The following is a 12,322-nucleotide window of genomic DNA, read 5'->3' as shown; positions in this document are numbered from 1 at the left end:
TTCAACTTCTGAGCTTCCATTTTTGAGACAGGTACTGTAAAAGATAATGACGGATTCATATAGAATTATCAAGTAATAGGCCTGAAATCTTATGAATACTCACTTCAAAACTATATTGAAACTCTAAAGCAAAATTCCAACTCATTAGAACTTTAAAGTTTACTCTCATACAAAAAGAGAGAGAAAAAAACTTTCTTTTTTATGCAAACAAACGCGAGTTTAAAATCAATACTGCTTGCGGGTCGTGTTATGGAATACGACTTTTCATATTAATAATGTGCCTTCCATTTCTTTCGGAGTATGCCAAGGAACAGTAATGTAATTTCCTTGTGGGCAATGAGAAAAAAAGTCCTTGGGTGTAAACTTCTTTTTTATAACGACAAAAACAACAGCAACAGGAGACACTCGTCACAAGATATCAGAACACAGTTGAGGTTATATTTCAATTAGCCGTCTGTCTGACAGATTTCGTTCTTTCTAAGGTAATTGTGCAGAGACAGGGTTTCATTTCAAGTCTCAAAAATTTTGATGAAAGAAAAAAGAAAACTGCAGTTTTTGCCACAAAAAGACAGGTGGCGTAAGCATCCAGCATTTCCCCCCCCTTAAATATATAAAGTGATTATTTTCTCTCGGGTTCTTTGAAAAAACTCGCTGTGCTCCGGTTTGTGGCTGAGCCGGTGACGTCAGTGTGGCAGTGCGGAGACAGGCGCGGCGGCTCCCTATAAGCTGAGGAGCTGTCCGGGTGCTGAAACGGCCCGAGCAGCTCACCAGGCTGACTGGGAGGAACATGCTGTGGACCTCCTCTGCCATATAAAGAAGAGGTAAGTAAGACTGCTTTTCCTTCGATTTACTGGAAAGTTCTAAATTGCGTATTCTTTCCTTAATTCCTAGCTGAGAAGGAAAAGACCGTTTGGCAACCTTATATCTATAGAATAACTGAATAGCAACCTGCTGCTCTTCAATCAATACAAGGAGGCTATATATATACATAGATATAGAATTGAATCTATGATGTTTACCACTTGCGGTTGGATATTTATAACCATTATGCTATTTAGATAACCACATGTAAGAAGTGTGAAAAAGTTAAAGATTTTAGTGCCAGTACCCATATTAATGTAAAGTTAACTAAGCCTGATATTTTGTTTCTTCCCTTAATGTATTGTTTCTTCTCTTAAAAGCTAGACACAAAGCTAGAGATATAATTTATATGTTTAATATTCTTAGCAGTGGGTTTCCAATCATTCAAAGGCTGTTAAACACATTAGTCATAGAGGCAACCGATTTTGGAACTAGTTTTTCTTATTTTCTTTGACATTTACCTTACAAGAGCTCAAAATGAATAAATTACATAAAATTATTTTCTGAATTGATACTCTCTGAAAGGGCTTACATTGTTATTCCCCAGTTTTAGTCCCAGGAAAGTAAGATTAGAATTATCCTGAGTAGAGGCTTTTTCTTTTATTCAGAGTGCAATATTATCTTAGGTTATAGGTTGGATGTGACCACGAATTACAGAGAGATGATAATTTTGAATTTCCATGAGGAAAACATTCATAACTGTGTAAGCCATTATTATTATGTTTGATTGAAAGAGGTTGTACAATATTTTGCTGAAAATTTTTAATGGGATTAGTGTTTCTTTTTTCTCTATCTTAATTAGTAGAATTGCTCAAATTAGATATACCCACCTGTATTTGTCAATGCTCCAGTCTAATTTCAATTAAAAAGACATTTTAGCTTATGAAGCTTTAGTTCAAATCGTACATAGGATATTAGAGCTGTTGAAATCATTGTCAGTACGTAGAAGAGCTGCTACCTGGGAAAGAAATCCCTTGAGTCTCACTCAAAGCAAGAACTATGTCATCCAAACTGAACCTTATAAATGACCAAAGAATAGCATGTGATCGGCTGTGGTTTAAATAACTGCATGAAGCATTCTTCCCCAATTCCACAGCAAAGCCCATCTCCAAGATAATGATTTTAAAGACAAGCACATAACTCATATGTTGAGAATACATCATGATACTGGTCTCAAAGAAAATAAGTTCATTAAGATTCTTAAAACTACTATTTCAAATGCCAATGTTGGAAATAGATTATCAAAGCTAAATTAATCTTGAATTAATATAAAGAAGAAATTATAATGTACTTTTATTTAAACCTAAGAATTTACAATTCTTTAAATTTTACGATTTCTTATAGAAACATTAATTCATAGTAAATATTTGAAGGGTTTTCTCCGGCATGCCTTTAGAGGTTTTTTTCTTTCAGTAAATTAAGTAGTCTGATTAATGGGAATCATGCTAATAAATGTATGCATTTATGGTAAAGAAATTTCTCTAAATACAACCATTGTTAGGTCTAAAAACTGAAGTATTACTTAAATGCCAAAATTATCTAGTGAAAAATGATATTTTTTGCAATTGATGTCTAAGCTAACAGAAAATCGTACCCATAAAAGTTAGCTTAAGGAAATCATGATGCAAGTAAGATATCATGAACAAACTTGTGAGCTTTCCTTACGTTTATTTACAACAGAATTTCAAATATTAAAATAGTTTTTCAATGTTAGCAATGTCAGTGTAAACATGTAAAAAATAATCCCCTTGCTAATTCATATGTGAGATTATGAAGCATTGGAGAAAAAAATGAATGAAGATTTTTAAGTAGGAAGAATTCAACATATTGTCTGTGTTTATCTAACTTTGGAGTTACATAGTGGTTATTTTAAGGTTTTCTAACAGTATGAGTCATTTAAGATTTCACAGGTCCACCCAAAATAGACACAGACATAAGTCAAGCTGAATCTGAACACTCACAAGTTCAGAAATAGACTGGTTAAGAAAACTTATGTTCTCTCTGAAGCATCTGTTATTATTTACTATGTATTCTTAAAGGCTGATGAAAAAATATAACCATGATTGCATTTTGCGAGACAGTCACAAATAAAATTATTAGAAGAAATATGGAACACAGACATTTTAAAGGTTTACTTTTTTAGTGTGTCTACACAGAAAAAAATCTCACTAGGTTAGCCTGCTAGCTGGCACCAGAGAAGACCCATGTTCTGGAGGTTATTAAGGTGAAGAACTTTTAATACTGACAGTTGGGTTTGGTGTCAGTGTAAGAACAAGGTATTTCTGAAAAATATAAGTAAGTAGGATTCATCTATAAAGTAACTCAGTATGATTGATTTTAAGATGCTGTATTACTTCATCATATATAATGTCACTGTTGTGGTGTTTCTACAACAAAATTAGACAGACAGTTGAAAAACTAACCACATGGTTTTTCGATACAACCTTAAGGAAATCATTTAATGTGTGTGTGTGTGTGTGTGTCTGTGTGTATGTGTGTGTACGTGCTACATGCATGGTTTAAATTAAGGCAACTAATTTTTTGGCCAATGATTTTAATAGGAATACTATACAAGAGAACTAAAAATCATCTTGAAAATTTTTTATTAAGCAGACAATGCATACTTAAGAAAACAAACTACATGGTTTGCAAATTAAAAAATAAAACCTCATATTGGTCTTTGTGTTGTTATTTTGGCCAAGTGAATGCCATGCAGAATTGATGTAGTTCAGTAACGATTTCACTGGTTTCCTGCAGTTAGCTTGGGAGAGGTTGTATAGGAAATATGTACGGCTTTTAGAAAGAGTCATCCTAAGTTTAATATAAAATAATCTCTGCTATGTGTTTTCCCTCAATGGTTAGTTACCTCTTTTTTTCTCGTGACTTCTCATTCTCCATTTGTGTTAATTCATATTTTCTATGCTTTAAGGACATCTTTCAAACATGGCAGAAGCTAAGACTTACCAGCTTGGAGCAGCCCTCTCTCTCATCCCTTTAATTTTCCTCATCTCTGGAGATGAAGCAGCTTCATTTCAGCGAAACCAGCTGCTTCAGAAGGAACCAGACCTCAGATTGGAAAATGTCCAAAAGTTTCCCAGTCCTGAAATGATCAGAGCTTTGGAATACATAGAAAAGCTCCGACAACAAGCTCACAAAGAAGAAAACAGCCCAGACTACAATCCCTACCAAAGTGTCTCTGTTCCTCTTCAGAAGAAAGAAAATGCTGATGAAAGTCACTTGCCAGAAAGTATGAGGGATTCCCTGAGTGAAGATGAGTGGATGAGGATAATACTTGAAGCTTTGAGACAGGCTGAAAATGAGCCTCAGTCTGTACTCAAAGAAAAGCCCTATGCCTTGAATTCTGAAAAGAACTTTCCAATGGACATGCCTGATGATTATGAGACCCAACAATGGCCAGAGAGGAAGCTCCAGCACATGCGATTCCCTCCTATGTATGAAGAGAATTCCAGGGATAACCCCTTTAAACGCACAAATGAAATAGTGGAGGAACAATATACCCCTCAGAGCCTTGCCACACTAGAATCTGTGTTCCAAGAGCTAGGAAAACTGACAGGACCAAACAACCAGAAGCGTGAGAGAGTCGATGAGGAGCAAAAGCTTTACACAGACGATGAAGATGATATCTACAAGGCCAATAACATTGCCTATGAAGATGTGGTTGGGGGAGAAGATTGGAACCCAGTGGAAGAGAAAATAGAGAGTCAAACCCAGGAAGAGGTAAGAGACGGCAAGGAGAATATAGAAAAGAATGATCAAATCAATGATGAAATGAAACGTTCAGGGCAGCTGGGCCTCCAAGATGAAGATCTCCGGAAAGAGAGTAAAGACCAACTCTCAGATGATGTCTCCAAAGTAATTGCCTATCTGAAAAGGTTAGTGAATGCTGCAGGCAGTGGGAGGGCACAGAATGGACAAAACGGGGAAAGAGCAGCCAGGCTTTTTGAGAAACCACTTGATTCTCAATCTATTTATCAGCTGATTGAAATCTCAAGGAATTTACAGATACCCCCCGAAGACTTAATTGACATGCTCAAAACTGGAGAGAAGCCAAATGGATCAGTGGAACCAGAGCAAGAGGTTGAACTTCCTGTTGACCTAGATGACATCTCAGAGGTTGACTTAGACCGTCCAGATGCATTCCCAAACAAAATGCTCTCCAAGAATGGCTACCCCAAAACAACTGGCCGTGCTATGGCACAGGCCCTACCAGATGGACTCACTGTTGAGGACATTTTAAATCTTTTAGGGATGGAAAATTCAGCAAACCAAAAGCCTCCATATGTTTCCGGTCAGTATAACCGAGAGAAAGTTCTGCCGAGACTCCCCTATGGTCCTGGAAAATCTAGAGCAAACCAGCTTCCCAAAGGTGCATGGATGCCAGATGTTGAGAACAAACAAATGGCATATGAAAACCTGAGTGACAAGGATCAAGAATTAGGAGAGTACTTGGCCAGGATGCTAGTGAAGTATCCTGAGATCATGAATTCAAACCAGGTGAAGCGAGTTCCGAGTCAAGTCTCATCTGAAGATAACTTACAGGAAGAGGACCAAATTGAGCAGGCCATCAAAGAGCAGTTGAATCAAGGTAGCTCTCAGGAGACTGACAAACTGGCCTCGGTAAGCAAAAGGCTCCCTGCGGGGCCCCCAAAGAATGACGATGCCCCAAACAGACAGTACTTGGATGAAGATCTGTTAATGAAAGTGCTGGAATACCTCAACCAAGAAAAGGCAGAAAAGGGAAGGGAGCATATTGCTAAGAGAGCAATGGAAAATATGTAAGAGTTTTCATTAATTGCCCTACCTTCTTCCTCCATCCCCAAGAAAGCCCCAACATTTCTCTTCAGTGTGTTGACTTCTATCCTGTTAACACTGTAATATCTTTAAATGATATAAAGGCAGATGATTCCATTTAACTGGGGAATCTGCTTCACTTATTCTGAGATGTTCTCTTGTGTATGGATATGTGTCAATGTTATGACTTCTGGATAAAAAATTAATCACATCCCTTAATCAAGAAAGATATGTGTGATAGTGTTTAATAGTGTATTTAATGGCTGTGGCATTGTTGATGCTCACATATTATAAAGAGTATCCTATAATTCTCTTGAAAGTTTTTAATATTTATTGAATTATTTTGTTACTGTCTGTAGTGTTTTGTGAAGTACCGGATGAAAAAAAAATAAAGCATTATAAATATATAGTTTTATTCATAAGGCCTTTTCTATTGTGTGTTTTATTGTTGATTAATAAATGTTATTTCTCGACAACTGTGGACTCTTCATTCTGAAAAGCCAGAGACAATGAATGTGGAGCCCAAAGAAAAATTCCTTACCTTCCACAGCCAACTCAGGTAAGAAGTGAGAGGAAATGTATTATTATGCTTCGTGCTTATAGAATGCAACATACTCCAGCAGCCCAGTGTTTACTGCTTGCCAATGGCTTTTCTCATATATATGGCTTATGGAATAAGCCTTTTATTGTCATAGTTATACCTTGTACCCTTGATTTCTAAGTAAATAAATACACTTGTCTTCCAGACTCATAACCAGCCTTGAAAACAAAACAAAACAAAACAAAAACAAAAAACTGTGTTCAGGGCAATCAGAAATAAGTACAGACTTGGAAGCAACTTACCTAATTCCAAATCACTCTGGTCCTCAGAAGACAAGGCTGATGCCTCTTTTGTCTGATTTGAAAGGGGCTAACCAACCCCCAGATTGTCAGGTAGGTGAGTGGGCACAGCACAGTGGAAAACATCAGCTGCCCTCTCTTTTGCCCCTAGTTCTTGAGAAAATCCTGAGTGGGATAAGCAGTGTCTACTTGTTACAATGTGTATCATGTTGGGAGAGTGCTATCAGCCTCCTAACATACCACCAGGGAATCAACAACAACAGCAAAAACAGCAACCACAAGAAAATGTATACAGCCACAAAATAGCCATGGTTGTAAAAGAAACAAGGAAATAAATAACTACTATTTACTCAATGTTTATTAGGCACTAGGCACCATACCAAACACTTGACCTCGTTTAGTCTGTACTGTAACACTGTCAAGGGTCTCTTACTATCCCTATTTTTATATCAGGGGAGGCAAAACTCAGCAAAGTTAAAGAACCTTCCCCAAGTCACTTGGTGTTATGAGTTACCAAAGCCTGGGTTCTTTACCACTTCACTACTTTGCCTCTGTGGGAAGTGCCCTGTCAGCTGAGTTGGGACTTTGGAGGCAGGATGGTGAGAGGCTCATGTGGACCCAGTATCAGTTAATTCCAAGTGAGAGTGCTTGTGGGGTGTGTGTGAATTCCAAGTGAGAGTGCTTGTGGGGTGTGTGTGTGTGTGTGTGTGTGTGTGTGTGTGTGTGTGCGCGCGCGCAAGCCAGGATTGGGGAGGGGAAGCAATTCTTGAATGGTCAGAAGGCAATGAAAAAGCCTGTATGCCTTAGAGAAAACACTGAATGCAGGTTTTTCTGCTTTATAATTTTGTCCAGATTTCTTCTTTTCTTTTCTTTTCTTTTCTTTTCTTTTCTTTTCTTTTCTTTTCTCTTCTCTCTTTAGTTTCCTCCTCCTCCTCCTTCTTCTTTCGGAGAGAGATTAAAAGAGAGAGGCAGAGGGAGAAAGAGAAAGAATCTTAAGCAGGCTCCATGTGGGGCTCAATCTCATGACTGTGAGATTGTGACTTGAGCCAAAATCAGGAGTCAGATGCTTCACTGACTAAGCCATCCAGGTGCCCCCAGACTCTTTTCTAATGATCACATAATTTTGTGTAATTCTAGAATCCGTTAAGTAGAAGAGACCTTAGAGGTAAATTGTCTCTACCATATTTCTAATTAATAATTAATTAATACTCAATTCTTTATCCCAAAAACAGAGAGTTACTAACTTAGTAAATAGTATTATGGAGAGGTCCAGGATATTTGGGTAGTTTAAGATCTAGGTATAGTCTTTATGTTTTACTTGGTAGATGTCCACATATATCTTCTGCCCTTTGTATATTTTCTTCAACTTCATGTTTCATGCAGCAAGTCACTCGAGTAGCTTAAATCAACCCTGTGACTATTTCCATGCTAGCCTTAAGCAGGAATGAGAATTTGGCACGTGTCTCCACCCAACAGAAATGCCCTCACTGTGATGTTTGGACATTCTACCCAGAGGTTAGGAACTGAGCACAAGTTAACTGACATGATAACAGCTGATGAGTCTCCAGGCTGGGATTTATACACAAATCAGAGGGATGTGTCCATTTTGCCACAACATAATATTCTTTCTTATAGTCTCAGACTTGAAATTCCGTGATTCTCTCAGGATGACGTTGTAGGCATCAGGAATGGCTGTCGGGAAGCTCCTTTAATTTGGAATGTATATTCTTTGCCTGACTGCTCTCCAATACTAGTCAGCAAGCAGCTCTGCCTTTTAACAGTACCACCAGGTCCCCAGTTACTGAGTCATCAGACTGATTTCTGATCCAAGGATTTTTTTTCATACGTGCTTTAGTACATTGCTCTCTAGCTTAAGAAAGAAAGCTCTAAGTACCATTTAAGGAGGTAAATGACAAATTAGTTGGAATTAGAATAACACAACCCCTCTCCCTGCCCAGAAGCCTCCTTCAACGGAAGTCAGGGAGTAGCTTGAACTCTCCAAAGAGATGTCCTCTGCAGGCTCCCACTGCAAGGAGTAAGAAACTGCCTGAGTGCTTAGACTGCACCCCTTACAGCAGCCCATATCTTCCTCGGGAGCCACATGGGAGCTTAGCAATCTCTATGCTCTTGCCAAGGTCCCCACTGCCAACCTTAGCGCTAATGGCTACTCCACCCTACCCCGCCTTGGGGACAATCAGGACTAATGTGATTGTACCCTTTATGACAAAACTTCCAAGTCATTCTTCATTTCCTCCACATAAAACCTTGTATATCACTTTTTTGGACCTGAGTTCCTACTGTTTTCCATATTCTATGACATTTTTTATTATTTCCTTTTTTAAAAAAATTTTTTGAGAGAGAGAAAAAGCCTGAGCAGGGGAGGGACAGAGAGAGAAGGAGACAGAAAATCCCAAGCAGCCTCCATACTGTCAGCACAGAGCCCGATGGGGGCTTGAACTCACAAACCGGCAATCATGACCTTGATGAAAATCAAGAGCCAGAGGCTTAACCAACTATGCCACCCAGGTGCCCTATTATGGTGTTTGATACTCAGGGTTAGTTATCAGCAAAATTCTCTGCATCCTCAAGCTCTTCTCTGAATATTCTCTCTACGTCCTTGCTCTAAAAGAAACTTACTCCTCCTTTGAGGTTGCTGCTGCCCCTGAAACTCTTCTTTGCTCTTTTTCGTTGCTTATTGACATATATTTTTCAACTTTTTTGGGGGGAGTGTATATTAATACACAGCTTTATTATTAATGAAAATTAACTTAGATGCAAGTGAAAGTAAAATCAATTCAAATAAGATGTTTTAAAAACATAAATTAAATAGAGGGTTACAAAATCCAACTAAAGGTTACGCTAAAATGTTGGACATCCAGAACATCTAGAATAATGGGCTTTTAAAAAAAATGAATATATTTGACAGATATCATTGTTTAAATTTAAGGTGCACCACATATTGATTTGGTACTTTGAAACAAAATGTTTTTAATGTTTATTTATTTTTGAGAGAGAGAGAGAGAGACAGAGACAGAGACAGGGACATAGAAACAGAGACAGAGACAGAGTGAGAGCAGGGGAGGGGCAGAAAGAGAGGGAAACACAGAATCTGAAGCAGGCTCCAGGCTCTGAGCTGTCAGCACAGAGCCCAATGTGGGGCTAGAACCCATAGACCATGAGACCATGGCCTGAGACAAAGTCAGACACTTAACCAACTGAGGCACCCGGGCACCCCTGAGTTGGTACTTTGAATGCCCTTCATTAAGGACCCACCCCTTACTCCTTGTTATTGGGTTCATCAGCCGCTCCATGTCATTTCCCTTCACTCATCAATGATAGTAACTCCTGCTCACTGCTTTCTTTTTGGCACTACTTCATAATACTCAATTTAGTATCCCTGAAGATGATCTTTCCAGTCCTTTCCAGGCACCATCTTCCAATAGCTGTTTACTTACCTGTCTTTTTCTTACCAATAATTGTGACCTATCCTAAATCTAAATCCTAAACATTTCACTCTAACAATTACCTTCTATATTTCTTTCTTTTTAAAAAATGTTTTATTTATTTCTGAGAGGAAGAGAGACAGCGTGAGCAGGGGAGGGTCAGAGAGAGAGGGACACACGGACTCTGAAACAGGCTCCAGGCTCTGAGCTGGCAGTCAGCACAGAGCCCGACGCGGGGCTCGAACCCACGAACCGCGAGATCATAACCTAAGCGAAAGTTGGACGCTTATCCGACTAAGCCACCCAGGAGCCCCTGCCAATCTTAATTTTCATGTACATAATTATGCTCCTGGAAACATTCTTAATTAACCACCTTCAGTCTTTCACGTTTCATTGTAGTTTCTTTGTTAGTCCAGGAATTCTAGTTAAATCCAATTCTTTACTTGCTCTTACCTTCTTATCCACAACCAAACTTAGCAGGAGAAAGACACACAACCACGTTGACCGATTTCACTTTAAATTCATGCCTACTGACCTTAAGTGGTCAACAGCGCTGTGCTAGAATTCTAATATACTTAGGCTTTTTGCTCTTAGACAATAATTTCATACTTTCCCTCTGTCCACAAATATTCAACCCTCCACGCTCCATACTCACATGACTATCTTGTTTCTTGTTTCACTAAAAAAAATGAAGCCATCTGAAGAGAAGGCCTAGAGACTCCCATCTCCATTTTTATCACCTGCCTGCCTCTGTTCTTGTGGTAACTACGTAAGTCTTTATTAATCTTAACGCTTGTGCGCTCAGTTCTGCCCTCTTGCTTACTTGAAAACCTTGCTTGAGAAATTCTCTCCTTTTTTGTGAATCCGCTTGGTCCTCTCTACTGAATGATCTTCATCAGCATACAAATAGGTTGCAATTTCTTTCTTCTGCGAAACCAACAAAACAAATAAAGAAGCAGACGAAAACCTCTCCTGACCCCACTTTCCCTTACACCTGCTGCTTCATGTCTATTCTTCCCTTTACAGAAAAATGCTTTAAAGAGTTCTCGTCTCACATCTCAAGCTCTTTTCAGTTGGTTCTTCCCCCAAGTTCTGCACAGAAATGGCTCCTGTTGAGGTCAGCAATGATCTCCATGCTGCCAAGTGTGATGATCAATTTCAAATCCTTATCTAACGTGTTCTAGCAGCATTTAGCACTGTTAAACACCTTCTTTTGTTGGTATCCAGGCCACTGTGCATGTGTGGATCTCCTTCTACTTCACTGGTTACTCTTTCTCTCGTCCTTTACTGTCTGTTTTTTAATCTCTTCACCGTCTAAACATTGGAGGCCAGCCATCAGACCTTGGAGCCCTTCTCTTTTCTGTCTTCACTCATTCCTTAGGTCAATCTGTTATGTCCAGCCCATAATGTTTACCTGAACTCCACACTCCACACTCATTAGTTCAATGATCTAGATGATATCTCCATTGGATGTCCAATGAGGATCTCATGTGTAACTGGGACCTGGTTTCCCACTCCTTGACAAATTTCCAGCTTCTCTCACAGACTTTTCCTTCTGACGTCATACCAAAACCCATGGTGTAGACCTTGACTCTTCTCTTTATCTTATAAGTCATTCACGAACCAGCATCCAATCCTGTTGTCTCAACTTCAAAATATATCCACAGTCCATCTTCTTACTACTTCCACTATTACCAACATGCTACAACCCATGATCATCTCTCACCTGGGTTATCAGAATAGCCTCCTATTGATCTTCCCTACTTCTACACTCCTTTCCCTGCAATCTAAATATAGCAACCAACATGACCCAGTTACAATCCAGAACAGATGATACTCAAGAGTGAGAGCCAAAGTTACAGCTTTGAGCTACAGGCATATATATAGTTTGGCTCTGAACCCATTTCCTAGTACTCTCCCTACTATGCCCTCCTTTCCACCTGCAGTGGCCTCCTCACAGTTCCTTGAATATGCCAAGCATACTCCCCCCTCAAGACTTTTGCATTCATTGTTTCCTCTTTCAGAAGAGCTATTTCCCTAAATATCTGCGTAAGTTTCCCCCTTACCTTTTTCAAGTCTGTTTTACAAATATTGACTTATGAATGCCACTCCATCTCAAATTTCAACTCCTACACACTTTCCCTGTCTCTATTCCTTGCCTGACCCTTTCTCTTTATCGCGTACTACAGCTAGCATTCCTAATTAGTGTTATCTTATATACTGTCCACTCCTCCACCACTAGAAGGTGATCTCCCTGAGGGTAGCTATTGTTTGTTTATCCACTCTGGCACCTCTAGCTCCCTAGATTAGTAGGAACTGGAACATAAGAAGTGCATAAAAACTAGTTAGTGGTGAAATTAATGAAT

General features: G+C 39.0%; 1 protein-coding gene across 1 annotated transcript; it reads left to right on the top strand.

Annotated features, from left to right (window-relative positions):
* The first annotated feature begins 742 nt into the window (after positions 1 to 742).
* Positions 743 to 6,069, top strand: SCG2 (secretogranin II). Its single transcript, XM_077748591.1, has 2 exons — positions 743 to 821; positions 3,791 to 6,069. Exon 2 carries the CDS (start codon positions 3,805 to 3,807, stop codon positions 5,659 to 5,661), a length of 1,857 nt encoding a protein of 618 aa, XP_077604717.1. The 5' UTR covers positions 743 to 821; positions 3,791 to 3,804; the 3' UTR covers positions 5,662 to 6,069.
* Positions 6,070 to 12,322: the final 6,253 nt, after the last annotated feature.

Source organism: Crocuta crocuta, unplaced genomic scaffold (assembly GCF_008692635.1).
Source record: "Crocuta crocuta isolate KB4526 unplaced genomic scaffold, BGI_CrCroc_1.0 scaffold229, whole genome shotgun sequence".
Lineage (NCBI taxonomy): Eukaryota > Metazoa > Chordata > Mammalia > Carnivora > Hyaenidae > Crocuta > Crocuta crocuta.
This window is presented reverse-complemented; position numbering and strand designations above follow the sequence as displayed.

Bases quoted from the DNA above. Each gene is read 5' to 3' on its own strand.
- SCG2 (XM_077748591.1), top strand. From the start codon at position 3,805: ATGGCAGAAGCTAAGACTTACCAGCTTGGAGCAGCCCTCTCTCTCATC.